Here is a 24,649-nt window from a genome sequence, read left to right as displayed (position 1 = left end):
AGTATTACGCAAGCAAATTTTTAGCCATTTTTGACACCCTCCCCCCTTATCAGCAAAATTTCGTCATCAGCTCTGCCCCTCTGAATCCTAACTCATATTTTTATAAAGGGTGGTTGATGACGTAATCATTATCTAAACCCCCCCCCTCCCATGGCCTCCACAAAGGGTGGGCTGACAAGGCTCCAGCCCTGGGGCCCGGGATGATTTTCATCATTTTTTTTGTTTTTTCACGCTATGAATTCACCATAAAAAGGCCCGTGGAAGTCTGGTCGGGGGGGGGCCCGTAAAAGGTCCCAGCCTAGGGGCCCTGCTTCAGGATGTGGAGGCCATGCCCCCTCCCCCCCCTTGTCATCAAAAGTCAGCAAATCGGGGAACCCCCCCCCATCGATGATGACGTAATAATTGAACGGCCCCAAACCTTCAAATTTTATATGAATTTGTTTTCTAAAATGTCACGAGGACACCCTAATTTAGCGACACCCTTTGTTTTGGGGTTCACGGTATTGAAATTCTCTTTCGACAATCGCTTTATTTACAAATTAGAAATGCGTGACGATACCTCTTTGATGATCATGAGATCTTTCCCGTATTTGAATTCGGTTTCGACGATTTCGGTGACGATTTCTTTCCTCTCGGATTTCTTCTTGTCGCATTTCGCGCAAACCAAAGGAACGAAATCTGTTTTGTCGGCTGGTGGCTCCATCTGTTGGTCGCAATCCGCACAGAGAAGTTCGTCCTCCGTCTGCGGGTGATGATGATTGTGGTGTCCCATTTTCCTCTGGTGACGGTGAGGCCGGCTCGTCTCTATACCGACACCACTATCTGCTCGTTCTACATCGGCCGGGCCGTTCGGACGAGAAGCCTACAAACAGACAAACAATAGTCACAGATGAGACGATACAAAACCCAATCACAATGACATATACACACAAATATAATAAATAGATCGTGCATTTTTAATTTCGGACTCAACCGAAGAAATTAATTAACTAGAAAAAAGACCGCTTCGCACACACAAGCTTTCTTAATTGTGCGTTATCGGAGAGAAGAATTCTAATTGGGAGGATCGTTATAGGCTCGAAACGATGGACGTTGACACTTGATTGGAGATTTCGATCGCGAATCTCTACAACGAGGACGCGATCGTTAATCTCGGTCGATAGATGACCACCACCTTATGAAGAAAGTATGACGTTTCGTCCTTGGTTGGGTATGATTGGTATGTCACCCGATGAACTTTATCTGTGGTACGAACGACGATTGATTTTATCTTTCGATTCTAATTATTCTTAATGAGCTTCATTTATGCTCTTCATTCTCTCGTATGCTTATAAGGGATGGAGTGAAAAGGATATGGAGATGAGCTAAAACAAAACTCAGGGATTCTTAACCTTTTTTTTTTTAGCCGCGACCCAAAACCAACGACAACATCAGCGTTGCGACCAATGGGACTGTTTGTTCTTCGAATTTTAGCGAAACCAGTGACGCACAATATGTGTATTGTAACAGGGACGACCCACGTAAGTGGATTAATACGACCCATCTCTGTAGCCCCTGCGAATCAAGTTCGGATCGTGACCCATAGCTCAAGAATCCCTGGCTGTAAGCTGGTTTCGCGCGACCCATCTCGGAAGCCCCTACGAATCAAGTTTGGGTCGTGACCAATAGCTCAAGAATCCCTGGCTGTAAGCTGGTTTCGCGCGACCCATCTCGGAAGCCCCTGCGAATCAAGTTTAGGTCGTGACCCATAGCTCAAGAATCCCTGGCTGTAAGTTGGTTTCGCGCGACCCATCTCGGAAGCCCCTACGAATCAAGTTTAGGTCGGGACCCGTAGCTCAAGAATCCCTGGCTGTAAGTTGGTTTCGCGCGACCCATTTCGGAAGCTCCTACGAATCAAGTTTGGGTCGTGACCCGTAGCTCAAGAATCCCTGGCTGTAAGTTGGTTTCGCGCGACCCATTTCGGAAGCCCCTGCGAATCAAGTTTCGGTTGTGACCCATAGCTCAAGAATCCCTGGCTGTAAGTTGGTTTCGCGCGACCCATCTCGGAAGTCCCTACGAATCAAGTTTGGGTCGTGACCCGTAGCTCAAGAATCCCTGGCTGTAAGCTGGTTTCGCGCGACCCATCTCGAAAGCCCCTGCGAATCAAGTTTGGGTCGTGACCCATAGCTCAAACACCTCTCCGAAATATGGCAGCAAAATCTCAACCGATGACTAGGGTATTCAAATGGGAGTCCGCCGGTCGGCAACGTCGGAACATGGCTGAAAAGCATATTAAGCCAGGTTTTCCTAGGAGCAGATTTCTACAGCGCGTGCAGCGTAAAAACACTGATTGGTCAAAAAATCTGAAAAAAACCTGAATTTCAGGGTTTTAACCAATCAGCGTTTTCACGCTGTGCACTGCGCAAAAGTTCTACTCCTAGGAAAAGCAAACCCGGCTTAACCGCGCCGAATGAGGTATCCGTTCGCTTGGTGACGATATTCGAGAGCTGTTTTGTAAATTTCTTGCTATTGTATTTTTTTTTGCTATTTGTATTATTATTATTAGGTTTTTTTGTGTTTTGCTGTTGCATGTGCACATATGCAATTTATACATGCATAATAAAGCACCCGACATCGTCCAGCTCCTCATCTGGGGCGATGGCTAAAATTGACAGTGGTCGATAGAGCTTGGGCGGTGTACCGTATGAAATGAGCTCAAAAAACTTTTGGCTGTGAGTTGATTCATGCGACCCCTCTCGGAAGCCCCCTACAAATGAAATTTGGGTCGGAACCCATAGCTCAAGAGTCTCTGGCTGTCAGTGGATTTGAATGGCCCATTTCGGAGGTCCCTGTGACCCAATTATTGTTACAGGGACCCATAGGTTAAGAAACCCCCCCGCATTAACTTCATTCAGTTATATTTTCAACACGATTCTTATATAAACACAAAAATTAAGGCATTTGCTACTTCCATTAAGGAAACACATGGCAGCACATCCCAATCTTCTAAGGAGATACTTGATCAAGTTCAACCCCTTTACGATCACGCAGGGCCGTAATTGGCCGTAACTGGGGGGGGGGGGGGGAGAGGGGGGTGAGCAACTGCACCGGGCGGAAAAATTTGGGGGGAGGGTGACAGTTTTAGGTAGGAACAAAGAACACCATGATGATTCAGCCGCCGAGGGCAAACATTATTGTGGTTGCCCTGGGCGGATGAATCAAGTTTGCCCCGGGCGGCAAAAGTCCGAGTTATGGCCCTGCGATCACGGACGAAATATTTCATCCAAACGACAATGGAAGAAATTTAATATCCAGTTCTCTGTGTTTTCTTTTCGCCCCCGTTTCTCCCTATTGAAGAATGAACCTTCTCTTTTCGGGATGAAGGCCATAGAAGATCAGAGGTAATTTTTCCGCGGTCAGACAATGTACAGTAGTGGAAAGGTACATTATATGTGGGTTGAAGAATCACTAAACAGGAGAATAGAAAAGATAGGGAAGGGGAAAAACAACTTCCGTTCATAGGGTAACGATGAAGCTTCGCAATGATGACAAAAGAGTAAAAAAAAACAAGGGGAGCTCAAATTAATTTCTTCCATTTGCTTTTGGACGACAGATATCTTGTCTGTGACCGTCAAAAGGGGGTTAATTTAGATAAAAATTATCCTCATTCACGATTTCTGTTAATCCTTTAAGCGACATTCACGAGATATTTCGCCTCCTTGATGGCCTCTTATTTTAGCATTGGCAAGCCTAGATATTTTCTAATGTTGATTTCTCAATGAAAAACTTTTCCTTACACTCCCTTACATTGCACCTGCTGAAAATCGAAAGAAATCATATTTAATTAAAAAAGATATGTCACTTTATAGAGGGTTTAGTGATTTCTTTTGTGCCACTTAAAGGATTGAATATACGTTAAACGAGTAGAGAAAAAAAATAGACAATTCTATGGAACGGGGGACGGTTGAAAATAAGTGAAGATATGGCTCTTATGGTCACCCCAGATAACAGTGTAATCTTTTTCGATCGGTACCTTTTGCGACGGAGCGTCATCGCTATTGCTGCTGTCACAGCTGCTGCCACTTATGGTGCTGGATTCGCTGGAGCTACTGATGTTGCTGATTCTAATCGGGTTGTTCCGGAAATTCTAGAATCAGAAGCGGAGAAGAACAAAATCAAATATTGAGAAAATCAAATATTGCAGGAGGAAAATATTCACAGAAACCAATAGTTAAAACTGACTCAAATCTTTTTATGGATGTGACGGAGAGAGAGACGCGAATCTCTCTCTCGTTTCTACTAAAATCACAAGGATGCGTGATTGCATGTATTTATTTTTTTGATTCACGAATTTTCGATTTATCAGGAAATCGCAGATTCAATCATTCATCATATTTCAGTCCGATTTAAGTAGAATGATGTGTACGGTGTCAAGGATACACATATTTGAATCGTTATCGATAATAGAGTTATCGTTTACATTATTATTTTACGATTGCTCATCAATCACTAGAAATCGATGAATTTATCGATGCACTGTTGATTTTTTTTTAAATTTTGAATCGAAATGTTTGCTTATCGAAGTTTTTCGACCTTTGAACTTGTCTGTAAAAAAACTGAAAAAATGCTCGGTTTTGAATACGAATAACTGCAAACTTGGGAGAGTGAGAATTAGGGTGGTTTTTGGGCGGATCCGAATATTCTTTACAACCCCCCCCCCCCCCCCCCCACACACACACACAGACAAATACGGGGTGATTCATATAGAACCGGCCACACAATATGAAGTATATCACAAAAGATATGCTTGATATATATAACTGACCTTGTATTGTGTATTGTACGTTCGAATGCCATTCATTGTGATTGGAGCATGTGATTGAGAGTGGGTGGGTGTCGCTTTCTTGAACTCGGTATTTCATATTTTCAGTGATGTATTGCAGTGTTTTTTTTGCAGCACGAACACAAAAAAAGGCGCAATTCAACAACATAAATACGTTAGGGGCCACACATACACTCAGATCACTCATTCCGGCATGTGCCGATTAGAAATTCCGTGGAGGAATGTGTATGAGGTGCATGTACGGTTAAGTACTGGTAGTGTTTCTTTTGGCGATTGTCCGATCGCAGCAGGAATGTTGTTCTTCAAATTTCGGTAGGTTTGCTTGTGCACATTCTGGTATTCACCCATCCTTCTCGAAAACCCTTCAATATTATCCCTCAGAGATTCGAAGAGGGATGTCCCCCAGTTCATCAATGTTTAGTTGTACCTCTGCTTTTCCGAACTCCCCCCCATCCCCAACCGCATAAAAATAAATCAAGGTTTCTGAGGTGTGGGGATATTGAGGACATGTATCCTTGAACGTACCCCCGCACGTGCTGCTACCTGTTTGCGTCATTCACAAATCATTCGACTATTCCACTCTAAAGCCGAGAGATTAATGTGTCCTAATGTTTAGCGGCATAAAATTCGCATTTAGCGGCATAACCCCTTTCTTCCTTTTTCTAATGTGCAGTCAGGTTAGGAGAAGGTTACCTGATTTATCGCGGATTCGTTAAATAGAGATAATCCACATTTCTTGTCAAAACCTTGTCCGTGAAGTGGTTATACTAATGTCGAAAGGCCTAACTGACCCTGGATGTTTGGCGAATTTTTATTTTCCTTTCCAAAATTGAACGTTTTATTGTGATTTGGCGCAATGGCGACAGTTTACTGTACGCACTTGACTTCATTTTAAGGGAGGGGGGAACGCAGGCAACACAGACGTTTTTCCGTGAGAAATTCTGTTCGGTACAATTAATTTTTCCCCCTCAACATAAGCGATTTTTTTGAAGCTGTAAAAATTCTTGGGGGATTTTTCGGGCGTCTGGGAGATATAAATTCAGGAGCCTCCCGGAATATCCTGGAGGATTTAGGAACTATGTAAATGAATGTATCACTAGTTAATAGACGCAAAATTGTTTACGTCGATGGTGCGGGTCTTTCTCTGAGGAAGTTCGTATTCCTCTTCGTCCATGAGCATCATGCTGTTATTGTTGCTGTCGCCACATTCCTCTTCGGCTATTTGATGGACTACCCGGTCTTTAGCCCCTTCCAGGTATTTCAAGATCTCGGCTTTAGATGCTCCTTCGAAGAAAGACCTGCGGTGCCGACCGAAAGGTGTCGTCCCTGAAATTGCACAGACTTTAGACATCGCATGATATTAATCTATCGAAATGTTTAATAGATAAATACATCGAGGGTTATTTTTGGGAGTAATATTGACATTAGCCTACCTCTGGGTGTGGTTTTGAGAACCAGTGATTTCCGAGTCGCCGGCAGTTCTTCATATATCGCTTCGGTCGGTGAGGAATACAACACCTGGTCAGGAACATCGGAACCCGTGGATATCGTGACGATAGTGGCACCGGTGCTGAGGCACCGACGGCTCTCGTAGATACCGTAGTCATTGTCTCCCCGATCACTCTGAAGGGATTCAGTACCGTTCGACGAAGAATCGCAACGAGTTTCCAACATCACGCCACTGACCACTGGTGTAGCGTAGCATTCGTTCGACGAAGTCGTTAAGACAGTGGTGGAATTCCTTGTCGGTGGTGGCGGCGGCAGTGTCTTGGAAGGTGGTGGTGAACATGGCAGTGGTGGAGGTGGTGGCGAGTCGCATGATACGAATAGGAGGTTACTGAAGACTGTCGCTTCACTACCAGGTTTTTTATCGGTGCCAGCCTAGGTGAGACGGAAGATGATTTGTTAATACCGTGTACAAAATTGTTATTCGGTTACAGGGTGACCTGAAGTGACCCCGATTGTTTACAAAATGAATTATCACGAAAATGCTTGGTGTTGTAAGCAATTTTGGTGGCAGATTAGTGGGAGCGGCCTCAAAACAATAGATTTAGAGAGTTTTAGTACAAAATCGCAAGGATAGGAGGCGCTCTGAGACTCGAAACTAAAAAATAAACATATTTTCGAAGTGTGCTGAGTTTTTGTAAATTTGCTGTAAGAATGGCCACACATAAAAAGAGAAAAATTATTTGTTTATTCAGAGGCGGGTTTTGTCGGCTGTGGACTACACAAATTTGCCGCCCTCCTCCCATTCTAGTCTAATTTCATTTACCAACTAATTCCTCCAGTTTACTGGCCCAGTTGAGCCAATAAATACTCCTTTGTCACTCACAAGAATGCACACTCTTTCGGTCACTCGCTGACCTGGTGCCTTGCTCACTAGGTCACGTTTTTGGTCACTCACATGCTCACAAACTTACTAGGTCACTCTTTTAATTGCTCACAAACTTACTAGGTCACTCTTTTAATTGCTCACAAACTTACTAGGTCACTCTTTTAATAGCTCACTCACCTGGTCCTTTGCTCACTATAGGTCACTCGTTTTCTCACAAACTAAAGTAGTCCTCCGCGCTCTTTAGGCAGAAGTGGATTTGCGTTTTTGTGGAGTGTGGGTATGTAGGGACGGTTCAAGAAAAAAAATTCTCTACCCGTGCGGGACCTATTTTTGGGGCCCCATTGACCACGTTTTTTTTGCTCGCAAAGCTTCTTTTTTCTTCATCCATTCAACTCGGTTTTGGCACCGCTTCTAAAGCGGCACGGGTCGCACGACCCAGGAGCCGGCCCTGGCAGTGGGCTACACTAATTTTACCGCCATCCCATTCCACCAATTTGCTTGAACACTCACTCCAAAAATGGCCGACCTAGGCTATAGCCCGCTAAGCCCCCCTGTTAATACGCCACTGTGTTTATTTCCTCTATCGTTTGGGGACTTTTCCGGCGAATACACAAAGGCACTATAACTCTATTCTTTTTTTGACAAAAGAAGGATATTGTTTGGAGCAATGACGGGAACGTTTATCCAAGGCATCGAAAAATTCAGAAGTCTGATGAAGCTTTGCACCATCTTGCATTAACTAGGACTTCGTTAGCCCCTGCGGGACTCTCCTTAAGACTATAGATCGGTTTACCTAGTAACAGTCGACAAAATGTTTTTGATTTCGATAAACCAGGACCTCAAATGATTCGTCTAAGTTATTATGAATGGCCATCAGTCCACAGCGTCATCTGTCGAGGAGGAGAGGTTAAACGAAGAATAGGACAGCTTCAAAAATGCATTTTTTGGCCTGTTACGGCGAATTTGTTACCAGAAATACTTTTTAACACCAAGCGTGTTCCTGATATTGTTACTCAGTCCATTTCAGGATACCACGTACTCCATGTAGAAAAGTTTGAAAAGGCTCTCACAAATGTTTACAGAATTTCCCTTCCCCCCAGACCAAAATTTCGCACAGAATACTAGAAGGAATTCGGAGACGATACATGATATTAGTTAAGAATCTTACCAGGAGTAAATTCCCACGATTTGGTGAGACAGGAATTTTCGATGTATCAGCACAAGTAATGGAGCAAGTCACTGTGTCTTCGGAGACAGTCGCGGCAGCTGTTTTGACAAAGTCCACCGTGGAATCAAATGAAGTTCCTCCATGGATCTTCTCCTCAGATTCCAGAAAGCCAGATAATCGCTTCCCTTCCGGACCATCACAGCAGCTGCTCTCGAGGACACCAGACTGCTTCTGTCCGTTGTCACTGCTCTCGTGTCCATATGGGATCAATGAATCCGTTGTACGATTTTCTTCGGTCGAGTTTTGAATGTTGTCCTCGGACTTCGACAGGGAACATTCGTCGGATGGTGGTCGTTGTTGTTGTTCCTCGGTGATCACGTTGTCTTCGTCGTGTTTTTGCTCACCATAATGATCTGTTGTGGACTTCCCCCGCGATGAGATGGTGGCCTCTTGACTAACGGCGGGGGAAGGAAACCCGTTTTTTTGGTACGTTGACGGTGCAATAATTTCTGATTTGTCATCTTGTCCTGCAAAACAAAAAGAAAGTAATCATCATTAGTTATTGAAAACACAAACCATTAAAGATGCTTCAGGATCATTAAGGTAGTACCTGAATACTCGTCGATAATTCGTTCCGGAACGCCTCACGACTACTACCACTAAACCACACATGCATCTTGTCCATATTCTTCTGCGGAACTTCTAATTAATTGGTACATGTTGGAACGTGCGTGTAGGTGTTGTGAACCTAATGTGAAGTTTGCTTCTGTGTAATGGTTATTATTGTGTTGTCATTTGTGTGCCATCTATTTTTCATAACATAACATAATTTATTTGTTCGAACTATGAGTGAAGTGTAATTATTGAAGATTTGCTCTGTTGTGTAGGCCTGTTGCTCTCTTTATCGAGATTTTTTTAACGGGGAGATTAAAGCTCGCATTCGTGCTTCGAAGTAGTGAAATACAGAAAACTAACTTCAGCCTAGCGCCACTGGGGGCATCGTCGGGTGTCGAACATGGTCGGTTTCGGTTCCTCGCGGAGCGAGAACTTATCATCGACTCATCTGATAAGTCGTCTTCCAGGCCATAAGGAGCGAGTTGAGGTATTGTTTACTGCTAAAAAAAACAGGCGTATAAGGAAATACAATGCTACTGCAAGACTCCTTTCTACAGCCAACGTTCAGTTTATGAATTAAATTCGTTTCTGAAGTCCGTTCGTGAACGAAAAAAGTTTCTCCATAGGAATGAATGTAATACTCTTGAATGCGTAGCTTTGGTCAATTATGTGCGTAGGGTGCTTTAAAAATTCATTGCTGCAGCCAATTTGAAGAAGGCGAGATCATCTTCTTTCCATTTTATATTTTGAATTTGCTGGCGATGCCACAATTGACGATAACAGCTCTTTGTTTGTTGCAGAGCATGTGTGGCTGTGATTTCGTTAATTTGTTAAAAATTTTGCTTGCATTTCTTTTTTCTTTTTTTACGTTTCACGTTTGCAACCCGATTTTTTTTAATACGATAGTTTGAATCACAAAAAAGGTAGCTATATCTTTAAAGGCAATATTAATTCAATACATTTATTTTATATGAGGTTTTTTGAGGCTCTGTGTGTGTCCTAATTAAAGCCCTATAGGCAGCACAACTTGAGATAGATTTTTTAAAATGACTTTTCAGGCTTTCTATACGTGTCAGTAACTATGAAAAATATTATCATCTCAAAATGGGTTTTTTTCTGAACATTTAAGGGTCAATCCTCCCTTTCTGGGACACCGAAAATTTCTAGCGTGGAATTTTGCGACAGCTCCTGTACATAACGTAAAAACAATGGAAATCATTAAACTAACACTGAAAAAATAACCATAAACATGAAAGATATAAAATGAAAACGATGACGGAGCCATGGCCGTTGTTAATATCAAATTATAATCTCGGTGTAAAAGCCCTGCCTGCAACACAATCTGACCACAATATTCTCCAAGCCATATTCATGATTCTGTGAGACGAGATTTGCGGCCAAACTTTGTCATTTAAGGCCGGCATTATACTGTAAAAGTTTTATGAAAATTTTATTTGTAAAACTTGAAAAATGTAACAAATAAGCGTATCGGTTGCATTCAAGCGAATGCAACTAATGGGCTCATTGGTTATTTTTCTTTAAGTTTTGTGAAAGATCTTTTACCAAACCTTTATAGTATGATTCCAGCCTTTGAATCTTACTCCGATGTTAAAAGTTATTGCAAAACATCTTTGAAAAAGGTATTTGGTGTGTAGAACTTCTTGATGTTTGAAGCGATCGGATTATTCGGGGGCTGGATAAGAGTAGCCATATTTAGGGGCGGAAACTTTATACTAGTGAAATCTAATTATTCAACTTTCTTCTTCTTGTATCTTATTATGTATATATAAATAGTCTTTAGTTTTTATAATTGCATTTTTAATTGGGTTGCTGTACTTTAGAAATGAATGACATCCATAATTGTTATGGGTATCTTTTTCTCAGCCACCATTTCTTAAGCAAAAATATATAACAGAGGGGGTTCGTGTAAAAACAAATATGTCCCATGACAAAAGCCTATTATTTCGGTCTTGTCTCTGACCTTCTTCCTTGCCATAAAGTCCTCGAATTCGTAACACATAACGTCCCATAATATAATAAACTCGATGCAAATGAGCATCTTTCTGCCATCACGAAAGTGCCATCCCAAAATTAAACCTTCAACAAGGACGGCCATTGTAACTTCACGCACGAAAAAATGATTTCAATAAAATGACTAATTAAAAGGAATCGCCTTGGACAAGTCACGAACTTAATTCATTAACGAGAAAAAAAGAAATCATCATAATAATTATAATAAACGAATATATGGATGCTGGGATAAGTGATAACAGATTAATAATGATCGGAAAGAATTATACTATAAAAAAAAAAATTATTATCATTATTGCTATTATCTTTCCGTGCGTGATGATGGCACGAGAATATAATGCAATCAGCGTTGTCGTCCCTCATATATATATACACAATGTAATACAATACGCCTGTCTCTCTTACATTTCCCACGTCCATTTATGCGTAAAACTAAATAGCTTTTTTAGAATCGGGGTCGCACTCGTATGTTATTTCCATGTTGTTCTCTGGCCGCCATCATTGAACCAACAAAATGGCTTTTTGACTTTTAAAAGATAATAATCTCTTCTTTTTTTTTTCTTCTACTCATTATCTTAAAACTGTTCATTGAAAAATTGCTGCCGAAAATAAAATGGAATTTGTTTTATTCGAACGATATACAGAGCAAGGCCTATACTATAATGCTGTTTATCTTGGCTTTCTTGTCCACCAGAGACAATGATAACCTAAGATAAAAGACAGAAGATAAAACTCATTTTTGTCTAGTAGATAAATAGGTTATCGTTAACAATTTTTTTGAATTTTTTAATTGATTTTTTTATTTATTTTATAATTATTGTTCCATTCATATTAATCATACTTGGCCTAATTTTTTTTTCTTCATATTATATTTTCTAAGAAACTGGAAAAAACGTGAAATACACAGCGAAACCGCTCTTAACGGTTACCCTCTAGATGCGGTCATCCCTGTTTTAATGTAAAATAAAAATATCCCGGCAAAAAAAAAGACTATTTAAATAATGCATTTCGAACCCCTGCTTATAATGGTCACCCTAAGATACGGTCACGGACACCATTTTCGTCACTAGTTCCATTGGACTAAAACCCCTGTACGGACACCCAATCCTTGCAATTTTGGTTCAAATTATGCTCACTAAATGGCAGCACGAAGCTCTAATGTTTTATCCAATGAAATTTTTGCTGGACGTTTTTGTTAATATTTGGCAACTCGGATGACATTTTGTTGGTTGTGATCGTATATTTTACATGATTTCACGCTGTTTAATATAGTTATCACTAGTAGTCCTTGCTCTTCATCACGAAGAGAAGAGATTCTAAAGAGAAAAAAAAATTGACGTCATCGAATACAGTGAAAAAACGTTAAATGGGAGTTCATGCTCTTGCAAATGAATACAATGCCAGGACGACACGGATATGATTCATTTTGAAGCAAAAGGAACATTAGCAAGAAAAATGGCAGGCCATTCAAGTATTACGTAAGCAGATTTTCAGCCATTTTTGACCTTCTCCCCCCCCCCCTTGTCAGCAAAAGTCAGCAAAACACTGACCCTATCCCCCCCTGTCAGCAAAATTTCGTCAGCAGCTTTGAATATTTCATATCTTTAAAAAAAGGGGGGGGGGGTGGTTGATTACGTAAGCAACCGTCAAAACCCCTCCTCCCCGATGCTGACGTAATACTTGAATGACCCCTTATGTCATGGGCGAAGATACGGAGGGAAGGAGGCCCTGGAGGGAAGGGGGGGGGTCCCCCCCAGCAGCGTCAAAGACGGAGCCGATTGATCTAATCATCTAATGTATATGGGTATATATGAACTAACATCATCCTCATGCCCCCACCCCCCAGACTTTCAGGTCTATCTTCGCCCATGTTTTATGTGTTATGTTAAATTTTTCCGTTTTACAGCAGCACCTGTGAGTGACAACAACAACAGCAACTCTAGGCCACGATAAGTATTTTTCTGCAAATCGCATCTCATCATGTCAATTGGTTGATTTGTTATGAATTTTTAAAATGTGTCCAGGACTTGACGTCCACCCTGTATTAATTTTAGGTAACGTCCCCCCCCCCTCTCTTTTTTTAAAACGAATTTAGAATTATTTTTGGACGACAAAGTTTGTTTCATTAGCGATGAAACTGTCCTTCCTATCTTTGCGAGTGTATGTCAAGACTCGAATCTCAATTAGGACACGTATCAATGACTTTGTCTAGCCGTTCATGATCTTTAATAGATTCCGATCTGAAACGTCCCGGCAGCCAAAGATGAACGTTCGGTAATTCGAGATAAATCTGTGAAATATAATGACATAGAGTGTCAAAATGACCGCGTGTTCTAATTTATAGCCTTTCAATGCGTTTCATGATTCAAATTTGTACGAAGATATTTTTAGAAGGGTGCACTTAAATAATGAAATGAACATTTTAAGTTGTTAATCGCGCATATTCGGCTGAACTGGGTCTTCATTAAACTAATTATCCCTCATAAATAAACTAGTATTAAAAATTCATTAACACGCATGTAAATTATCTCATTATAGAGTCGAAATAAAAGAAAAAATACGCAACGGTCGTCTGTGTTAAGAGGTGATTTCTTAAATTCAAATCCCCAAATTTTGTGTAATTTTTTTTTAATTTGCTCATTTTAAATAATTCTTCCTCCAAAAATATTCGAAATTGTTTTACTTTTGTATATGCAATAGGTAGAAACAGTGAGTTAGTATAAATAATGGCTTTTAAGGCAGATCATTTATTGAATAAATGATTTGTAAATGTGTGCGCGTCCTTAAGATTCGTGTTTTTTGATGTTTTATGATTTCTAGTAAAGTATGCACGTCATGAAACTTTTTACTTATGTAAATAGACAATACTGACTGAGCAACGAACGAAGACCTTAGATATATAGATGTTAAGAATATTTTATTTTGCAATTGTTTGAAGACAAAAGGTTTAGAAGTTTTAGAAATTTAGTGTCAAAAAAATTGCATACTTCAAAAAACATTTTTAGTGTGCTGAGAACATTTTTAGCTCAGGGGGTGGTTCTCAACCTTTCAGACACGGCGGGGCAGATTGAAACTTCCCACGAAGCCCGCGGGCCACCAGCTTTAATTTATCAATTTTGATTAGTTTTGAAATAATTTTTTTTTCACGAACTAATTAATTCTGTGATTGATTTTAATCTGAAGTCACTTCAAATGATTCTTTAATTATTTATTTCGCTAATTCCGAAATTATTTTCCTTCTAAATATATCTTGAAATCATTTCTTTCAATAAATATGCAATTGTCCTTTTATTGATTATGAAATAATTTATATCAGAAATCACGAAGTTATTTCTCACTGATTTCTAGGTTTTTTTCCTGACTAATTTTGAGAAATTATTATTTTTTCAAAAATTTTAAAATTATTTATCTTATTAGTTCTGAGTTTTCAACAATTTCTCCTGGAATTATTTCTTTCATTTATTCTGGAATTAATCGTTTCTCAATGCTTTCATCAACCATTTTCTGAAAATGATCAGTGGACCACGACAGAAAAGCTCCGAGGGGCAAATGTGGCCCGCGGGACGCGCGTTGAGGACCCCCCCCCCCTCCGGGTTACGGCATGACCTTTAAGCCTGATCTCATCAGTAATCAAACCGTGCAAAGATTCAATGCCCACGCGTTACATGGAAAACGTCACAACACATACGAGATTACGTCGACTGTAATAATCCTTTCCTCGAAGAAAATCTCGGAAAATACCACAATACTCGATTCTCATCTTTTAGGACGTCTTTGATTGATGAACATTTATTTATGGAAAAAGAAAAACGTTATTTTTCTCAGCTTCTAAGTTAAAAAAAGAAGAGATTTGTATATGTATGCTCTGCTTTATATATTTTTATTATTCTTTCGCCACTAATGGTTCTCTCCATGGCCATCAAGGCAGACGTTTTCAGGCTCGCAGTAGGCGACGGACCATTGAGGCAATCAAAAACCACACCTTTGCAATTTTTTCGCTCTCTCTCCCTAAAACCACCACCACCATCTTTTTGATGTGGGTTCGGTTCCTTCTGGACGACGAAAGTGGGAGTGAACCTTGGATTGGTTCACGTTCCGCAAGTGTGGGTTTTATGATGAATTAGCGGTCGTTCGACTTCGGCCTTTCATTTATTTATTCATTTCTCTCCAGCAAAAAAAAAAAAAAAAAAATCAGACTGAATTTCAAACGAAGGATCTAAAATGGATGTTACATACGGCCCGGACCATTACGGAGAAAATCCTTCTTTTCTTCTCTTTCGAAGCAGGATCTTCGAAGAGATTTTGGTGGTCTCTGTAAAATACTCACACCATGTTTATCTGGATTTTTTTTAAAAAAACCAAGAATTCATCTCCATTTTGATGAATCTCAAATCGAAATCGAGAGAGAACTGGTTGTTTTTGAATCTCTAAAAAAAAACAACTTTTATTTTAAAAATTACGTGTTCCAATGTAAATTATTATTCCTTCAAATCTTTTTATAAGAGAGGGCTTTTATCGAAAGACCGGCTGTTTGCGCCCGGCTCATTTTTTCACTTGAGGCGGATTCATGTATTGTCGTACGTGGGTTTTACTCATTTTGCTGCCTGGAGGACTATGCAATTGTGTTCTAGTCTAATTTTGTTAACCATCTATATTCCAAATTTGCCAGTTATGAGAACTTAAGACCCTGGGCTATACACACACTGAGCCCTCCCCTCCCTTCCCGTAAATACGCTTCTGTTTTTCACGCAAAAGAGCGCGCCTGGAATGATGCAGAAAAAACACACCACCTTAGACCTAACTTCAGTGGGCCCAAACCTTTTTTCTAGTAACGAGTCTAGGTTCAGCTTAGACCAGTGTTCCTTAACCAGAGATCCTGGACCCCCTTGGTTGTCTTTAGAGAGGTTCCAGGGAGTCCGTGAGCTGGGATGAGAAAGCAATTAACTTATAGTTTTTATATTATTATGTGCTGAATATTGTTCAGCGGCCTTTACCTTCTTTACAATGAACGGAAGGGGAAAAGGTGGCCTTCGGTTTACTGACACACAAAGGGTTTATCGAACACAACAGGCTAAGAACCTTTGGCTTCGACCAGGGATTCTTAAACTTTTTCCACTCGCGGTGCCCCAAACACCAGTTTTGGACATTACCACTCTCAGTCCCATAAGTAGGTACTATTGCTGTCGTATATTATAAATTGCTATAATTATTATACAGGGTGTCCTATAAATTCTTAAAAAGTTTGAAAATTCATAAAAATTGGAGTATATTTGTATGCGGTTTGCGAAAAAGTTATTCTCACGAGGGGTGGGTGCAGGAAGCAAGTTTAGTTCGAATTTTTGCCAATGGAGGGCGTTTGATTGATTGGACTTGAACCTTTCTTTAATCTCTTCTGTGTTCGAAACTTTCGTGTAGCTTTAGCCAGATTCATGGCTGAGGTAAAATGCTGTACTTTCACCAATACCAATAGTGCTTTAGTTATCAATGTCAACATCACAATGAAAATTATCTCATGTAAGCGACAGTAACAGGAAAATTCAGAAATGAGCTGTTAATCGCACACCCTGCATTTTATAGGGCTCTTATTTGCATATTTTCAGTGATTGGCTTGCACGCAATGCCGTCTACCAACAAAAATCTGAATCGGATTTTTTTTCCCCCTGTACCCATACAAAAGAAAAAAAAAATCCCCCTTCGTGAAAATAACTTTTCCACAAACCTCATTGAAATATACCATTTCCTTCAATTTTTATGAATTTTCATACTCTACATCAGCGGTTCTCAACCTTTTCTGACTCGCGGATCCCTTTTTAGCAAAAGAATTCTATGGCGGAGCCCCGTAGGAAAATTTTTTTAATTTTTCATCAAAGTTACTGATGCATTTTTACTATTTAAAAATATTTATAGTTATTTTTTTTTTAATTTTCCTTGATCGGCCGCGGAGCCCCTGGAGAGTGCACGAGGAGCCCCGACGAGGGCTCCGCGGAGCACCGGTTGAGAAGCGCTGCTCTACATATTTACAATTCCATGGGTACACCCTGTACTCTGTACGCAGACCGAATTCAATCGAACTATGCCCGCTATTTTCCGAGAAAAATTTAAAAATATATGTTTATCCCCCTCAAATTTTTTTTTGAACACCAGTGTGTACGGGACTTAGTAACCGAATTAGCAAACGAGATGAATTTTTTACGAAAACCGATTACGATGATGAAATCCGAGATCATGTTTGAATATCACAATCGTGTTTTGTTCGCATTACTACTAATCCAAAGATCTCAGGAACAAAGAGACGCCGTTTCCTGCATATCTAGAAATGAGCTCACAATCGAATGAATATAGCGGGTAAATAAAAGAGAGGAAATGCATATTTTTTTGAACAACCGAATCAATAATTTTTGTTGTTTGTTGTTGTTTATAGATCTATCTATTCATATTAGAATTTATTTCCTTTATCCGAGAGAGAGAGTTTTGTGTCCATTTCCGATGGCCGTTAAATGGCGATGGCGACACAACTTACAATTTAGGATAAAACGTGCAAACAAAAGAGCAAAAGCAACTCGTCAAACCTGTGTGTTGAGAATTTCTGTTCTTTTTTTAATTATTTTTCTTTCCTTTTTCTTCTCTTCGTGTGTTTCATATTATATAGTACATATCGTATATATTTTTTTTTATCCTTTCCTTATAAGAAATTCAACATGGCTTTCTGTCCATGACCTGATTATTTTGAGAAATGAGGCCCTTTTTTCTTGAAAGTTTTATACATACATACATAGTTACACGCGCGCATAATCGTCCGACATGCCTTCGGCATTCGCCTTCGATGGAATCTTGGCTATATATGTTATTAGAAATTAAAAGTTATTCATGATGAAAGGTCAGTGTGTTTTCAAGGGGAAAGAATAAGTATGAATCTGAATGAATTTTAATTTCATTTTAATGCAGTGAAACCTCGATGTAACGGTACTCTGAGGGAGCAGAAAACTATCGTTGTAGAGGAATTATCGTTATATCGAGAGGTAGCATTACCACCATGAGTGCTACCAAATTTATGCTGTCCTTCGCAATCTCTTCCAAATCGGCATTCTTAGTACCACCAGAAAATGCACTTTGTTATTATTTATTCGCCATAAAAAATTCGTAGTTAATCAATAAAATTCAGTTAGATGTTTTGCCTCTGTAAACAAGTTTACTGCATTACACTTTTGTGTGCTAATCACAAAGTAGCTTCACGGCAACGCCATTAACACTTTCGGTGGGGGGGGGGGGGGCGTTGCGCAAAACAATGACGTTATTAGGCACCCTCAGAAGAACAAAAACTGGTAAGGAATTTAAATATATACATTGAAAGCGAAATTTATTTATTTTTTAGCGAAATATAATGAAATATCGTTGTAACGATTGCAACACATCTTCAGAAATATCGTAACAGAGGGATTTATCGTAGCAAAGGATATCGTTGCATCGAGAAGAGTCTATCATTAGACTAAAGGCAATTCCAAACAATGTTTGAAGATTTATCGTTGTAGAGGGATTTATTTTATTTTTATCGTGTATCGTTGTAGTGTGGTTTCACTGTATATGTACCCTCTTCGCTAAACACTACTACTAAACCAGACGTTCACCTCGCCCATATTCCTCCGCGGAACTTGTAATGAATTCGTACATGTTGGAATGTGTGTGTGTACGTATAGTGAACCTTCCGTGAAGTTTTGCTTCTGTGTAATGCTTGTTATGTGTAGTGCTGCCATCTGCAATCAATTTTTTTTTAAACTATGAGTTTTTTTCTCAACTCATAGTGAGTGAAGTGTAATGAATGAATAATTATACCGTAGTAGGCCTGTTACTATCTGTGGCGAGACTTTTCAACGGGGAGATCGGCTCGTATTCGCGCCTAAAAGTTGGGAACGGCAGAAAACAAACTTCAGCCGACCGCCGCCATAGTATGTAATAGGGCTGGTCCGATCAATCGGGTCGGTTAAAAATTTTAGTTGAGTTAATCGACTCGATCAATCCGATCCAAATTCGATTAAAACATTTATTAAAAGTTTATAATTTAACTTGATTTATATATATTTGACTAGATCGATTAAATGCCTTAAATTATGTTCTTATACCAAAACATTTCAGATAAATGACAGTATTGAAAAATATTTGAATCGATATTTTGATCAAATTTTTCGACGTGGGGAAGTCGATTCAACGAAAACTAATGACGATTTCTAAAATTGCCGATTAAAAAAACGACAATAAGATCAAAGTTAAGAAACTCCAGGATATGACAAGCATGTTCGGCATATCCCCCCCCCCCCCATGCCACAGGCATTAACGTGCGAATTTTCACTTTTGGGTTTATCAGCTGGTTGGATCACACTTATTTTGCTCAGTATTATTCACTCACTTATTATTATTTTTTTATAAGATTGGATTTCGGTTTTATTGGCCTTTTTTTAATATTAATTTTCAGTTATTTCTTTCATTAATTTTCAGTAACTTCTTTCATTAATTTTCAGTAACTTCTTTCATTAATTTTCAGTAACTTCTTTCATTAATTTTCAGTAACTTCTTTCATTAATTTTCAGTAACTTCTTTCATTAATTTTCAGTAACTTCTTTCATTAATTTTCAGTAACTTCTTTCATTAATTTTCAGTTCTTTCATTGATTTTCAGTTACTTCTTTCATTGATTTTCAGTTACTTCTTTCTTTCATTGATTTTCAGTTACTTCTTTCTTTCATTGATTTTCAGTTACTTCTTTCTTTCATCGATTTTCAGTTACTTCTTTCTTTCATCGATTTTCAGTTCTTTCACTCATTTTCAGTTATTTCTTTCATTAATAAGAAGAACGAAGAAAATTTTTTATTAACGAAAAATGAAGACACAGCCTCCATCCATTTCTGAATGAAAAATGAAGGAAATTTTTGAACAATGAAGGAAGTTCCTAAATGAAAAAAATAAAGAAAATTTTCACTGAAAGAAGAATGACGGAAATTTTCGCTGAAAGAGGAAATAAAAGAAATTTTTTATAAACAAAAAAATGAATGAAGGCACATCCTCCACCAATTTTTTGAATCAAAAATAAAGGAAACTAATGAAAATCTCTTTCATTTTTTGAAATGAGTGGGAAATTTTCTCTGAAAATAGAATGAATGATTCCCTTTTCTTACAACGAATGAAGGAAAATTTTTATCGAAAGTAGAATATGCGACTTTATCCAGTGAACGAAGGATTAAAACAAATGCTCTCTTTTCAATTGACTAATTCTTATAAATAGTTATTGAACGAATTTTACAAGATGACGGAAAATAGGGGATTTTCGTGAATAAATAAGAGGATTTTTTTTTTGAATGCGCACTTTTTAACGTGAAACCTTATGGACAAAACAGAGCACTTGCAATTCGCGTGATTCTTACATCTGTTTCGATGAAGTTTGTTTCCTGTTCAGTCCCGATCAAGATGACAATCTATTCGATCGATCGAATCCATTTAGATAGAAATTTTTCTATTTCCATTAGAAGATATTTTTCGATTTGTATCCTTTATATACTTGATCGATAAATCATTCGAATTAGAAAACGATTGGATGGTTCGTTGCGTATTGGAACTTCATCATCAAGAGACCATCTGTTGAATTTTAAAATGATTTATACCGTTCTCTTTATATATTTGCGTACAAAGCGCAATTTATACAGGGTGCATAGCTAACAGCACCCACCGAATTCTATTGGCGAACCGTTGATCTTAGAGGCGTGCTTCCAATGAGGGAAAAGTATCTAAATAACGTTTGAATCTCAGATAGGTCATTCATGTTGCAAGGGGTTGTGTTAAAATAAAAGGAATTAACTTTTTTTATACGGACACCCCCTGTGCTCGAAAACCCAATTAGAAAGTTGTTGCCCTGTCTCACATAAAAAAAAAAATCCACGCTTCTAAGCGCAATATTCGCTTGCAGAGGTATTTGAATTCAGCGCAACAATTGGGTTTCTACAATTTCTAATTGGGTTTTTGAGCACAGGGTGTCCGTATAAAAAGTTATTTTTTTCATTTTGATAACTATAAAACCCCTTGCAACATGATTGACATATCTGAGTTCCACGCGTTATTTGGATACTTTTTTCCTTATTGGAAGTACGTCGCTAGGACAAGCATCTTCAACCTGTTGCTGGAGAGCACCGTGGTACTCCCTGAAGCACCAAGAGTGCTCGATTCTAGTGACCGATTTTGTGCTCGCGAGCACTTGATCAGTGCCCCAATTAAACACCTTGTACAAATTTCATACAAGGTTTAAAATCATATTGAATTAAGGCATACGTATGCCAAACTCGCCGTAAGGGGGCTCTACTTTTGATGATAGGTACGGCTAGTGCTCGCGACTAGATTAAGGTTGAAGATCTTTGCTCTAGGATCAACGGCTCGCCAGTTGAATGAGGTGCGTGCTGTTAGCTATGCACCCTGTATAATGTTAAATTAAATTGTTCACCTGTTGCTTTGGCCTGACCGATTTGCCTCGGTCTCCCCTTGCTGTGAAAAACGCCTCCTCCAGGAACAGGTTGCTGGTACCTGGAACTAGACACCGGTATCGACGTCTTGGCGAGTCCCGGAGTCATCCTGAATTTGTCTCCGGGTTTGGAAGAAACGACACGGAGATCGCAATGGGAATAGCTCTTGGATGCCGAATTCAAGGGTCTCGGTGGTGGACAACCTCCCGATGCCACCGCTCTCTTTGCGTTCGCGGGTGGAGGCGGTGGAGGCTGAGATGGTCTGGAAATCGGAATCTTGTGATCAATCTTTTTGACTCCGATTTCAGCCTTGTTCAATTTGTTCTGGTTTGCCACCGTGTTCTTTGTCGCGAGTCGTGGGACTTGACTCACGGTATTTGGTTGGCGACTGTCCTTCAGGAATTCTTCTACAGTCTGGAAGCCCTCTTCTGATCCACTACCCTTTGACTTATTCTCGACACCAGCGTTGTCGGTCTTGTCTTGGTTGTCGTTCTGGGGATCTTGGTTCGATTCAACAGGGGATTGGTCGGCCGATACACGATTGATCTCCTCCCACTCTTCTTCGGAAGAGGAGGGAGATTGTCTACGCATCTGTTCAACGACAAGAGATTCGTTACTCAAGGACTTGAACTGGACTCGTTTCTTCTTCTTCATGTCCTGCATTTCGTCCATCATCTGAAGTTGCTGTACATCGGAATTATTTCCAGAGTCACCGTCGTTCCTTTTCACTTCCGCGCTCGTCTTCTTGAGAATGGACTTGACTTCCGCATATGGATTCGTACTGTTCACTTTGATGGGTGGTTTCACTTCCATGGGTTTCTTCTTCAAGATAGGTTGGTTGTTTCTGAGCTTTTCTTTGAGCTCTTCTGCTATTGATGAGCCCACTCTATTGCTCTGTTGGATGCGGATTGGAGTGGATGTGGGGGCCGGATGTTCATTTTCGGTAGAGGACACCTGAGACTTCGGTGTATTCGGAGACCCCCAAGATGAGCTATCACCGTTAACGGTAAAATTCGGTGGCGGTGGCGGCGGAGGAGGAGGTGGAATGACTTTCGTGGCGATTTGTGGTGGTTCCGGTATTGTCGGTATTTTGTATTCGTCCCGTTGCCGTCTGCTGAGAGTGTCAGAGTTGTTCACCCTCGAGGCTAACGTCACCATCGAAGAAGCACGTCGGACAGTGGAGAAGATTGGGGAATCGTAATGATCGTTTTGTGAAGATGAATGAGGAGGTGGGTACTGCCGGTAGTTGGCTATATTCGGCGAATCCGCCACATCACTGCCACTGTCGTATTTTTTCACACCTGGAAGACGAGAACTAGCGTAGGGCTGTTCAGTGGCATGCTCTTGCAAAGCTCCGTATTCTTCCCTAGCAGAGTCGTAATCTGGTTCCGGAAGGGAGTAGATGCCGTCGTCCGATATTGATCCGTTACTCCAGCTGCTAGTCCTGGAATCAACCGAATTCGTCTTGGATCCTTCCGAGTACAAAGACGATGACTGCGAACTCCCATTGTTCTCGCTCCCGACCGATTGAAAGACTTTCATTCCGTGTCCACCTATCCGTATGCTCGGTGGCTGGGAGTATATCCCGCTTTCACTCTCCGAACTGACTGGACTAGGAGAGTTGCCAGCTGCAGTCGCTTTCCTGGCTTTGCTCTTGTTCGAGGGAGCACCAAGGTCGGGAGAAGAGTCCGTATTAGACTTGAGTGTGGAGTAATCGTCGCTGATGCTGTTACTTTCTATCACGTTATCACTGAGATCGTCATCGAGATCCGAATCCACGTCCTCCGTCGACTTCAGGTAGCTCTTGACGAGATCGTACGCGGTGACGTCGCATTCCAGAATGGATTTTCTGGACGAAACGGAGTTGAACTTCTCCTTATTGCTGGCACTGTTTTCTAGAGACCTAAGAAATTTGGCTTGTGCTGAGGAACTCGCTGCATTGACTGGAGAAGTTTGGGGTCTCCTGCGTCCGTCTCTCAAGTTCAAAGTGTCGTACAATGTTTGCCGTCCACCGCCGACGACATCGCTACTCCTGCTGACCGGCCTCGGTACAGAGAAAGCCTGGTCCTCGTGGACAGAGTACAAGTCAACCTTTTCGGGCAGGATAGATTTTCTCCTTGGGGGTGGAGGAGGAGCGAAACCACCGGAAGAACGAACGCTGGAGAACCCGCAATGACACTTCGTGGACCTCAACGACTTGAAGTTCAGTGTTCCGAAGGGGCCACTTTTCTTTTTCTCGCACATGCACGGTTTGAACTTCACGTAACTGTCACTGAGTGTCGTCACGTTGTTGTTCTCGCTGATAGCACCGGGAGAAGCAGACCTAACGGATGGAGGCCCGAAGTCCCTCGCCCTATTCAACGCCTCGGAACTGCTGTTGATGTTGTTGTGGTACGTCTCCCACGGAGAAGCTACCGTGCTGCTGCTTCCCCAAGGCTTGAAGCCGCCGCTTCTGATCGAGGCGTGTCTGAGGTCTGATGCGGATGACGAAGCGTACTGGGAAGAGCTGTCCCAGTCTCTGTACAGGTTAGCTGAAGGTAAAGCGGACAAAGATCCGAATTTGTGCTTGTTGTGTTTTCCTAGTGGTTGCGGCTGAGGCTGCAAGTATTCATCGGTCTTGCTCTTATTCTTCTTCCAAGGTAGAAAATTGAACGGTTTCTTGCCGCTACTGCTTTTGCCGCTCTGAAGAGGCTCGAGATCCAGAGCGGGCCGGAGCTTGCCCATGGGATTCATCCGTACCGTGCCATAGATGTTTGCGTACGGGTCCGGGGCATGTCTAACGTAAATTGGCCGGCCGTGGAAGCGGTTTCCGTCCATCTTTTTTCGGGAACCTGCGAAAAAGAAGATTCTCAGTTAATCACCAATACTTCTCACATACACACTATAGTTCGCATTAATGAGCTTTACACGAAATTGTGCAAATCAGTGCAGGGGTTTTGTTAAGAAATTAACAATTCTTTTAATCGATTCGGAAAAGAAATCCACACACTCTACATCACGAACACTCAATATAAATATCACTTTAAACGACACTTTTTTTTAACCCCCCCCCCCCCCCCATGATCTGCTGACGAAATTTTGCTGACAAGGGGTGCTTGCTGCCACTACTTCCTAACACATATTGCTGGGGATCAGAAACGATCGCGGGAGGGGGCATGGGGGGAGCTCGTGTGCCTCCCC

General features: G+C 40.7%; 1 protein-coding gene across 2 annotated transcripts in view; it reads right to left on the bottom strand.

Annotated features, from left to right (window-relative positions):
- The window catches only part of LOC149076871 (uncharacterized), a 175,400-nt gene that overhangs the window by 26,863 nt on the left and 123,888 nt on the right, over positions 1 to 24,649 (bottom strand). For both annotated transcript variants that reach the window (XM_089244595.1, XM_089244596.1), the window contains exons 2-7: positions 21,451 to 24,300; positions 8,326 to 8,852; positions 6,256 to 6,703; positions 5,946 to 6,148; positions 4,013 to 4,126; positions 560 to 862 (exon numbers count right to left, since the gene is read on the bottom strand). In XM_089244595.1, the coding sequence (XP_089100721.1) occupies positions 560 to 862; positions 4,013 to 4,126; positions 5,946 to 6,148; positions 6,256 to 6,703; positions 8,326 to 8,852; positions 21,451 to 24,300 (4,445 nt within the window). The remainder of the gene's footprint in view (positions 1 to 559; positions 863 to 4,012; positions 4,127 to 5,945; positions 6,149 to 6,255; positions 6,704 to 8,325; positions 8,853 to 21,450; positions 24,301 to 24,649) is intronic.

Source organism: Pholcus phalangioides, unplaced genomic scaffold, assembly GCF_987345545.1.
Source record: "Pholcus phalangioides strain wild (caught in Gottingen) unplaced genomic scaffold, Ppha-v1.0 ptg000015l_1, whole genome shotgun sequence".
Taxonomy (NCBI): domain Eukaryota; kingdom Metazoa; phylum Arthropoda; class Arachnida; order Araneae; family Pholcidae; genus Pholcus; species Pholcus phalangioides.
The sequence above is the reverse complement of the archived record's forward strand: the minus strand, read 5'-3'. Positions and strand labels throughout refer to the sequence as shown.